Source organism: Bombyx mandarina, chromosome 10 (assembly GCF_030267445.1).
Source record: "Bombyx mandarina strain Sakado chromosome 10, ASM3026744v2".
Taxonomy (NCBI): Eukaryota; Metazoa; Arthropoda; class Insecta; order Lepidoptera; family Bombycidae; genus Bombyx; species Bombyx mandarina.
This window is the reverse complement of record NC_143217.1, coordinates 11,373,868-11,385,385: the sequence shown is the minus strand read 5'-3', so window position 1 is coordinate 11,385,385 and position 11,518 is coordinate 11,373,868. Positions and strand designations below refer to the sequence as shown.

Here is an 11,518-nt window from a genome sequence, read left to right as displayed (position 1 = left end):
TCCACGTTACTCGGAAGTTTGAACTACTAGGTATGTTCATTTATAGCGTTTTCTTTGCATCTCTCGCTCGAATTCCTTCATTGATCTAGTCGTGCTGAATCTGACGACTGCATCACGGGATCGAATTTAGTAAATAATAATCATGTCTTTATGTTGAAGAATATCCTACCGATGGGAAACTACACTGGGTTATGTCCAACCCGGCACTTCCGGAGAGAACGGCGCGCGAAATAGCGTGAAAAGCATGAAAAGCACTGCCCCACAAATCCCCTTGTCCCCTTTGGGAAGAAGAACCCCTTTGTCATAGTGCCGCAATTCCAAGGCGTATCCTGCAACCTACCCAGAGTATTGGAGTACTTGGGGTCGACATTTCGAGTGATGTGCAACTTCGGAGTCATTTGGAGGACAAAGCCAAGTTGGCGTCAAAAATGCTGGGAGAACTCAACAGAGCGAAGCGCAACTTCACGCTTGGACAAAGACTTGCTTTTCAGGTCCGGCCTCGCGTGGAGTACTGCTCCCACCTCAGGGCCGGGGCTCCCAAATACCAGCTTCTTCCATTTGATTCCATACAGTAGAGGGCCGTTCGAATTGTCGATAATCCCATTCTCACGGAGCGTTTGGAACCTCCGGGTCTGCGGAGAGACTTCAGTTCCCTCTGTATTTTGTACCGTATTTTCCATGGGGAGCGCTCTGAGGAATTGTTTCAGATGATGCCATCATCTCGTTTTTACCATAGCACCGCCATCGGAGTAGAGCTTATCTATACTACCTGGAGCCACTGCGTTTCCAGAGATTTTGTTTGCCTCATACGGCATTGGAATGAACTCCCCTCCGAGGTCTTTGCCGAGTGCTGTGACATGTCCTTCTTCAAACGAGGCTTGCGGAGAGTACTCAATGGTAGGCAGTGGCTTGGCTCTGACCCTGGCATTGCTGACGCCCATGAGCGACGGTAACCACTCACCATCAGGGCCGTATGCACGCCTGCTTATACGGAAAAATCTATATACATATATAAAAATGAATTGCTGTTCGTTAGTCTCGTTAAAACTCGAGAACGGCTGGACCAATTTGGCAAATTTTGGTCTTGAATTATTTGTGGAAGTCCAGAGAAGGTTTTAAAGGTAGATAAACATGAAAAGGTTCGGAATTAAATAAAAATAACAATTTTCTTTTCCTTTGATGTGTCCCTCGACAAACGAATTCCTTTTGTTTGTTTTAAGCTTATTTTATACAAAAGTTTCGGTCTTTTATTTATCGATTGAGGCACTACGAAGTCGGCCGGGTCAGCTAGTAAAAAATAAAAAAACTTGAGAGGTGTCAAGGGACACCCGGATGGAACGAAGTTCCTTTCGATTAATTAGTGAAGGATTTGTAATAAAAAAAGAAATATTTATTATGTACAAAAAAACCTGTATACACTCAACAAAAATAATCGTCGCGACACCACACTGTTCAATGCGAAATAGAAAGACGAAACGAAAATAGCTGTCTTACTTTCTATGAGAGAGAGAGAGAGAGATAGACAGACAGAGAAACACGCGCACGCCGCACGGCTTACAACTATAGCAAAAAGTGTCGTTACAACTTTTTGTCTTAATTTTTTCCGTCTAGCCCCCTTTCGCAACGCGCGATAAGGAACTTCGTTCCAAAAAACCGTCGTAATCCAACGAGCCCCTCCTGCACCGGCTAATCCATGAATGCCGCGAATCTTATGTATTCCTAAGACAAGTCATCCAACTAAGATATCGTTGTACTGTCAGAACCAGATTGAAATAACTTACATAAATATTATACACCAAAGAGCAAAGAAACATGTTCATAACGCACCCTCAACCCTCGGATCAACAGTCAGAGGCGCTAATTACACCATCAAGTTCGACAGATATCAGTATGAGTTGAGTTGATTTTAAAATGTTTCCTTAGACGAGTATAAAACAAATAGGTATGCCTTGCAGCCGCTCATGGACAATATAGAATATACGAGTTAACTAATTAAAAAAGAATTCATCTATTTGACAAGCAAAAGTAATGTAAAAATAAATGACATTAAACGGGATAAAACTAGTAGAGACAAGATAATACGATAAGTATTTGATGAGATGAAATAAAATGAACTCGTAATGAAATAATGTCAATTTATCGAGAGTTCAATGAGCTTTTCGTATAAACCCGATACGTCACGTCCTGCGATTTTGTTTCTTTTCCTCACATTCGTGCATTTTCCGACGCCATAACAAAATAAAACAAATCACACAAATTCACTAGTCGCGTTCCCGCCAAAAAGTTACTCAAATGACATCAATAATTAGAACCACAGACTAAAAAGGCACACCCTCGACGTTGAACCACCTCTCCAGTTTTAATATTCACTGTATTATTAATTGAATTAACTCGACTAAGACTTTTTTTTGTGTGTTATATCAATAATTAGGAAATTTATTTTTAATCATTCACAGATACCTAATACATACTTAGTAATATCAGCATTTGTATTATCTTTTCAATGCCGTAACCTGAACTTGTTCCTTTTCTCTACACTGGCAGACTTTTTGGCGGGAACGCGAGGAGTGAAATTGTGTGATTTGTTTTATTTTGTCTGATTAGTGTTTCTTCGGGTTTAAATGTGTAATAATGGTGGTTTATTAACTGTTTAATATCTGTGAAAGTGCACAAATGTGGGAAAATGAAACAAAGCCGCTGGACGTAACTGCTCAGGATCCTCCAAAAAGTCCACTGAAAAAATGTCAGTAAATTACCACCATGTTACTGAGATTATATTTCATCCCATATCATCTCATCTCATCTCATTTAATTTCATCCCAGTTAATTAATGTCTCAAATTAATTAAAATAAAATGAAGATGTCATTTTATTTCATTTCATTTCACTCCATATTATCATTTTTAATAAAATTAAGAATATAAATTAAAATAAGATATGACTTAAAGGTCTTAGTTACCAGGTCATAAATTCCCGTTAAAAAAATGTACATTAGTAATGGGCTTCTATATAAATCTAGCGCTGATGTTGTTGTCTGGGTTTAGTTTAGCAAAGCGTCAATCGTATTTATAACTATCCATTTTTTTTTATAAAAATTAAATTCTGATGATTTATAAGAAATTAAAATCAATTAGGGGAAACCAAATAGAATGATACGGTCTAAAATGGTGTAAGTTTAGAAATACCTCAGCGATCTATTTAGAAGAATCCGAGCAGCCATGTCAAGCGACTTTGACAATTTTTTCCACACCTGTATAAACATATTCTGTTAATTTATGAATGGTATGAAGCGAAATGAGGTAATGCTAACTTATTGAAAACTGTTATAAATTGTGATGAAATTAAATAAAACGAATGGGGATGAAATAAAAGCTCCGTAAAACGGTGGTTATATAATGACGCTTGTGTGTACTTTTAGAGAAACATGAGAGGCCATGTGTAACGAGTTTATTTTATTTTTCCACACTTGTGCACTTTCGAAGATTCTAAACGGTTGACAAGCCACAATTATTACATATTAATACCTACAGAAACAATAATTAGAATTAAAATAATGAAAACAACTTCGCTCTTCGCGTTCCCGCCAAATAGTCAGGTAGCATTTTTTGATCGTAGTATTAAATATCTGAGTCTGTGAAGCATGGCACACCGCCGGATCCAATGTTGCCATTTAAAAAAAATTCTTGCTTTACTATTTATCAAAATTTACATCATAGTTTTGTAGCTCTATTTAGTGATAATTTACGTTGATACAGCATCTAACAGTCACTATCAAATTTAATAAACTAATATTGATCTAATAAGACCTATACGAGTGAAGATCTATACAACACCCTAAAATTTAAATTAATGTGTCAATGGCATGTATCGCATGTTTCTTTATTGATGTTTAGATAACTCTGAAAAATGTTATTCATAATACTTCGCTTGGGTAATCTTATGTTCAGTATGACCACGTAATCGCCTGATTAAATCACGATTTTACGAACTTCGGCCACACTCGTAGCAACAATGCAAACATAAACATAATGTAGTCGTTGCTATAGTCAGTGTTGAATTTACACTAAGGACACTCGGGGCCCATGGTGGCCAAATTCCCAAAGGCAAGGCAAAAGTTGGGGTGTAAGGAAAAAATATTTGTGCTATCCAAAAAGCTTTGAGAAGTATGATCGTAATGCAAATATTGATAGCTAAGAAGTACAATAAATTTGTTTATCTTAAACGCGAAACTTTAGTGTTTGTATTGCTCTCGCCTAAAAAGTTTTTTTTTATTTACAGTAATACTGCTTTCTTCTTGATTGATGTTTAATGTTAGTTCTTTATAACTTCCTTTTTTTTCCTAAGCTGATGGTCTTGAGAGACCATATCAGCGTCACTGGGCGAGTAGGTGAGCTCACGGGGCTCAAGCCTGACGTTTTTGCTAACACAAACCCTAGCAAGAGCAGTGCTTCGCAGAATCTACCACCGGATCGGAAACGCGACTGAGAAGATCCGGCGAGAAACATAGTGGGCTGTGTCTGTGGGTTAATTTACCTACTCGTCGAGCCCATCGTCGCATGCGACAGGTTCGACAAGAACGATGACTGGTACTTGGAGTACCTAAAAACACCGTCCGTGGATCGGGAGGATCCGAAATGACGTGTTTTGGGCGACGTCGACTGCTTATCATTCGGTCCGTTGGATCGGGAATGTAGTTACCGGCGGCCACGATGAGAGTTCTAGTGTCGTGCGGCTTTATCGAAATAGCTTATAACTTCTAATTACAAAAGCCGCGTTTACCTATACAATGTGACGGAGCGACGTACTTAACGTAAGTCCGGCCCTGGCTCGAGTCATTCTGCGTCGACGTAGGAATATTTACCCATTGGTCATTGATAACAGCACAATGCTTAAGTGAGGGGCAATGCTCTCTGGTCACGCCACTAGTCAGTTATTATTTAAATCGAACAGGGAACGGTTGCATACAATTATTAGTGTTTTAGGCTCGGCTACGAATTATTGAAGAGAAACACAAACTGCTAATTGTGAGTATAATTTAAAATACTAAATGATATTAGGAGTTTAATTTCACATTAACTACAGATTAAGTATTGCTAGCAAACTGTATTTTTAAGTGTTATTTTATACATAATATAGGTTAACATGACTAATCTTCGAAAAAGGGTTTATAAATTCTTGTTATTTTAGGATTCAGTCGCCACAGTATTAGGCAGATTCTTTCCTCTTATCTTACCGCATTACAAAACAGTTCACCTCATGCCGGTAAAATGGTTTATGAACATTTTTTATCGAACTATGTAATCGAAATATGTGAAAGAAAAAAAATCAGAATTAATTATTCCAAAAAGCCGTAAAAATTTGGGTATTTTAAAACTTATGTTAGTCAATTTTAAGGTTTGAAATATTTTCGGTTGAACAATAAATTAATATAAATCGACATTGTTGTGTACGGTATTTTGAGACACGATGATAACTGCTTTTACGGTTTAATTTCGTATTTTTATTGTTATTCTGTTATTTCTGATGTTCCGAATTAGTTTGGTCGAAAATAATATGAATAAAAAATCCGAGATTAAATCGCAAAGGTAGCTTTAATTAGAGTTGAATTTTTGACGAATCTCCCAGATTTATATTGGATTTATTTTGTATTTCAATTATAACACATTTTCATTATTCAGCACCTGTAAACTTGAAGAATAACATACTCGCTTAGGTGACGTGCCCGTGCGGTTTACACAGCCGCGCTATTTCTTGTTCGAAGTAGTCTCACGTATGTTCTTTGGACAAAGATATTGCTTGTGCGCAGAATCTTTTCTGGTTTTACCAGGGCAGTTAGGTGAGCTCAAAGGCTCAGCCGTAGGGTGTTTGTTAACAGCTGCGCGTACGTCGTCGAGCCTAACGAACACCGTGAAATAGTATCATTCAATACAATATATCTAGATATATCTAGAGCATCAGACAGAGGCAGTTATGAATAGTAACTACGAAAATGGTATTATTATAACGCATTATTGTCACGAACTCAGTCAGTAAGTATCTACAGTCGGCATCATTGCGCCACTTTGAGAAGGCGGCACGACATGAGAACCCTCTTGGCCGCTGGGAATTACATATCCGATCCTGTAGACTGAATGGGAAATAGACGACGTCGCCCAAAACACGTCATTACGAATCCTCCCAATCCATTAACGGTGCTTTACAAAGGTACAGCAAGCACCGGTCACCATCCTCGTCGAACCAGTCGCTTGCGACGAAGGGCTCGACGAGCGAATTAGCCCATAGACACAGCCCACTGAGTTTCTCGCCGGATCTTTTCAGTGGGTCGCGTTTCCGATCCGGTGGTAGATTCTGCGAAGCACTGCTCTTGCTAGGGCCACTATTAGCAACACTCCGGTTTGAGCCCCGTTAGCTCACCTACATGTTAGGGCGAAGCTGAAATAGCCTCTCAAGGGTCAAGCTCAGGTAGGAAAAAAAAATTGTCGCGAAGACGACCTTGTCTCTATTATAGATAGGATAGAACTAGATCATCAATAGGATATGCATTCCTCAGAGACCAAGGTGCTTATTTGTGTGAAGAGGGACTATGTGGTGGAGCTTTACGGGGGTAAGCGAACACCACACTTGCATACCTAGGTCAAAATATGATGTCTATAGACTGCATTAGGTATTTAATTGCAAGTGATAAAAAATATATTACACTACTCGATCAAATTCATATTTTTGTCTGTTTCATTTGACTTACGTATTTACACATTTTCCTCCATACTCCATCCCTTTTAAGAACTGTAAACCTGTCTTCAAAACTGTCATCCTTTGCCATAAGGCACAGACAGCTCTATGATGTCATATGATAGTTATGTATTGATTTTTACACAGTTCACTTTATTCGACAAACAGCAAACCTAAATCGGCTTGATTATTTATTATTCATTATTAATTTTATGTTATTAATCACAAGCTTACGTTTAATTTTGTTTTAACTACATAAAAAAAGAGTACTGTTTTATATCTTATTTATAATGTGTCAAATATTCTATTGTACTAAATTTCTTGATCTGTAAACATAAATACTTACTTTAAAAAAAATCAAATTTCCAGACGACAGTGCCGTCGCCCTCTAACCTTTTGACAAACAGCTGATTGTCGGAGAGTATGTGTTGTAAGAGATATCGACTTTTATTATTGTTGATACATTTAGGTTGTTTTCTTTGAAATTTTACTTAGAAACCGTTGTATTGCAGAACGATGAAGTCATTTTTCTTGGTATTCTTATTCGGATTCGTGAACGGCGCCATACACAGTCGTCGTGATCATAGTTCGCGTAATAAAGTACTGAATAAGCGGTATTCTCCTGATTGGAACGATTTGGATACACGACCGTTGCCAGAGTGGTATGATAAAGCGAAAATAGGCATTTTCTTACATTGGGGCGTCTATTCTGTGCCCGGTTTTGGATCCGAATGGTTTTGGAGCAATTGGAAAGGTATAATATCTCGCCATTTATATCCAATTCGAAGCATGAACTTTTCACTTTTGTGAACTTATGACATTACGAGTATATAAGATTTGAATTATTCGGTAAATACTCGTACTTAAAAGCGTTTGAAGATTAGTTCTTGTTGTTTTAAAGTTTATTTTTTTTTTTATTGCCTAGATATGTGGACGAGCTCACAGCCCACCTGGTGTTAAGTGTTTACTGGAGCCCATAGACATCTACAACGTAAATGCGCCACCCACCTTGAGACATAAGTTCTAAGGTTCTCAAGTATAGTTACAACGGCTGCCCCACCCTTCAAACCGAAACGCATTACTGCTTCACGGCAGAAATAAGCAGGGCGGTGGTACCTACCACCAATAAAATAACGTATATTATGTGAACCGCTCTCCCCACGCCACGCGCTTGGACGTACTTTTTTAGCATGGTTGCGCGCTCGTCCCCATTAACATACCTCTATATTGCTACGTAATTACTTAATTTTCTCTATCTATTTTTTATATCCAGTCTTATTATGTAACCCTATATGAACTTCCTCTCTCACAATCTGGGTCCGCACGTCCAACTCGCACTAGTTTAGCTGCTTAAAATTGTATCCCAAACATAGTTAATATTTCTAGCAAAATATATACATATATATAAAACTTTTGGTACCGTCCCTTCGGTACTTTGACGTCGCTCCTTTAAATGTTCGTTAATTTCAGGTGGTAACCGACAATGCATCGATTTCATGACGAAAAATTATCCTCCGGGATTCACCTATCAGGAATTCGCACCCGCATTCAAAGCCGAGTTTTTCGATCCGGACAAATGGGCAGATCTTTTCGTAAAAGCCGGAGCAAAGTAATCTAAAAAAATCTTAATATAACATAGTATACCATAAATAATTGGGGACAAATGACCAAATGATTATGATATTACAGATACGTAGTGCTAACAAGTAAACATCATGAGGGCTTCACTTTGTTCCCGTCAAAACGTTCGTTCAGTTGGAATTCAGTCGAAGTGGGCCCAAAACGCGATATCGTCGGGGACCTGGCTAAGGCGGTGCGAAACACAAGCTTGAAATTCGGCGTTTATCATTCGCTTTACGAGTGGTTCAACCCTATTTACGAAGAGGACAAGAGGAAGGCTTTCAAAACTCAAACGTACGTTGACACGAAACTGTGGCCGGATATAAAACAGATCGTGCACGATTACAAGCCCTCCGTCATATGGTCTGACGGTGATTGGGAAGCGAACGACACCTACTGGCGGTCCACGGAACTGCTCGCCTGGTTGTACAACGAAAGCCCTGTCAAAGACGAAGTAGTCGTCAACGATCGTTGGGGTATCGGCATACCAGGAAAGCACGGCGATTTCTACAATCATCAAGACAGATTTAACCCTGGTAAGAAAAAAGATTCGTCCTTGCTATGAGATTACAAAGCAGTATAACAAAATTTTATTTTACAGGAGTACTTTTGCACCACAAATGGGAAAACGCGTTCACTGTGGACTCCGGATCTTGGGGATACAGACGGAATATGCAAATACGCGAAATATTGACGATTGAAGAATTGCTCCGACAAATCGTAACAACAGTTAGCTGTGGGGGTGAGATTCCACGTTAATTTATTAACACTTCAACTAACACCTATGTACATGTAGGAAAATTAATTGATTCACATTCATTAAATATTCAACAGAAGCATAAAACAAGAAAAAAAAGAGTAACAATTATAAAATCCAATTATTGGTCAACTCTCACACTAATCCATTTTCTATTTCTATATTCTGCTAATACCTACTCATCCGCAAACGTAGCATCGTACTTCATTAATGGATATCTAAGATCTTGCACTTGTAATATCTTTCTCATTGCATTAATTTCATTGGTCATTGACCTGAACTACACATTAATAACCTACATCATTTTAATCGATTGTACCTTAATTATGGCAATAAAAATCATGTAACTTTACAATATATCAACGACGATTTTTAGGGAACGCGCTCATAAATGTCGGTCCAACTAAAGAAGGTACGATCGCTCCGATATTTGAGGAACGACTTTTGGCGCTAGGCGATTGGCTCCAAATAAACGGCGAGGCCATATACAGCTCCTCGCCGTGGGAGTATCAAAACGACACTCTAAATGGCAACGTTTGGTACACTTGTTCAGTTAATAGAAGCAATAGTATGAAACGTACATACCGCAGTGGACAAGTGGCTGCAATCTACGCTATTTTACTCGAATGGCCTAGCGACAACAGACTGTCAGTTCGAAGTATCACAAACTCTTTGCGTAGTAGGTACAACCAACTTGAGATGTTAGGCAACGAAGGAACATACTTAAATGTAAGTAAACATATAGATAAAGATTGAACTATTTCTTTAATCAGCAAAATAATAAGAGCTTCTACTCATTTATACGAGATAAGCCGGGCGCTGTCGATGTTGTCGGTTATTTTATACTTATTATCAACAAGATGTGTTCAATTTTTTTTTTTTAATAAATGAGCTCTTAGTCTACCTGAAGTTGAGCGGTTATCCGAACCCGTAGATATTCCAATGCTACCTTCAACACATATCACTACTTCGCATTAAAAATGGATAGTAGGTTCACATTCGACCTACCATTTATTATCAGGGTAATATATATAAATTATTTTTTTTCTATTTCATCGGATCTTTTGTTTCAATTTAAGCAATTCAGCTATGGCTTCGATCTCATGTTTATTTGCAGCTATAAAAAAAAGAATTAACTTGACAACAAATCGCCAATAATTGGTTTGCTTCAATCTCTCTTTCAGTGGAAGATTACGAATGGGGACGTTGAAATTGAGCTTCCAGATAGAGCAACAGTAAAATCATATCACGCTTGGGTCCTCAAACTGGCGACCACATAACTGATGGACGACAACATATTGTTGTGAAGTTCTGACAATCTATATCTCCTGTTATATTTGACCGACGAACCTAGTTATTACGTTTTGCATTCACTCGAAAAATAAAACATTACGATTTACAAAAAAATTTTTTTTAATTGTTAATCCAGTTTCATATGTGACACGAAAAAAAAATGGTCACGTTATATATGAGCCAAATGACTATATTATGGAATCGAAAGAAAAAAAAAAAACAATCTTTAATACGCAATTAAATATTAAAAGGGAAATCTATATCTATATCTATACTAATATTATAAAGAGGAAAGATTTGTTTGTTTGTTTGTTTCGAATAGGCTCCGAAACTACTGGACCGATTTGAAAAATTCTTTTTCCATTAGAAGCCGACATTGTCCCTGATGAACATAGGCTACTTTTTTTTTTATTTTTTTTTTATTTTTATTTTTTCGTTTCATGTGTGTTTTAATGTTTCCGAAGCGAAGCGAGGGCGGGTCGCTAGTGTAAAATAAAAACAACAGTTACGAACGTCGAACATTATATTGTTGTACAATGCTTTAGTTTTGGTTAACTGGAAACTAACTAATTACGAAATAGGACGACAAACGAGCGAATATTAATTACATTTAATTTGTTGATAAAAAAACAAATACATATAATCAACGCAACTACAAATATATGTTTTTTTTTGTTATACTATTGAAAAGATTTGTAATATGTAAAATTATAATTTCGTAGCGGCAATAAATACTAAACAAAATACCAAAAAAAAGCAGTAACAGTAGCTCAGAACATTTTTTTTTAACTTGTCTACACTTTTTGGAGGTTTCGAAAAAGTTCATGAATCAAGTCGTTAGAATTAAAAATCAGTGCTTTAGGGAGAAAAGTATTATTAAATATACGAAATGCCATTTAAAAATATTTTGTGCTTAGATATGTTTTTATTAACAAGTTGAAAATCAAGGAATGTTGGTGGTACCATCGCAAAATTTACTTTTTTTTCCGACGTCCACAACACCGTCTGCACCGGACATCGACAACAAAATGTACTACAGTAACTAAATATACAGATTAAAACGAACATTTTGAAATATATTATGATTTTTATTTTAAATCATTAAAAAAAATCTATTATG

The 11,518-nt window shown here is 37.3% G+C and overlaps 1 protein-coding gene across 3 annotated transcripts; it reads left to right on the top strand.

The window, feature by feature from the left end:
• Positions 1–4,847: 4,847 nt before the first annotated feature.
• Positions 4,848–10,512, top strand: Fuca (alpha-L-fucosidase). 3 transcript variants are annotated; one of them, XM_089730426.1, is made up of 8 exons: positions 4,848–5,023; positions 7,098–7,149; positions 7,241–7,482; positions 8,199–8,337; positions 8,418–8,884; positions 8,950–9,090; positions 9,482–9,834; positions 10,290–10,512. In XM_089730426.1, the coding sequence occupies exons 3-8, from the start codon at positions 7,245–7,247 to the stop codon at positions 10,383–10,385; spliced, it is 1,434 nt and encodes a 477-aa protein (XP_089586552.1). In that variant the 5' UTR covers positions 4,848–5,023; positions 7,098–7,149; positions 7,241–7,244; the 3' UTR covers positions 10,386–10,512. The 3 variants fall into 3 exon arrangements, with proteins under 3 accessions (XP_089586552.1, XP_089586550.1, XP_089586551.1); XM_089730424.1 differs by having other exon boundaries at positions 4,853–5,023; positions 7,098–7,158; XM_089730425.1 differs by lacking the exon at positions 7,098–7,149 and having other exon boundaries at positions 4,863–5,023.
• The last annotated feature ends 1,006 nt before the right edge of the window (positions 10,513–11,518 follow it).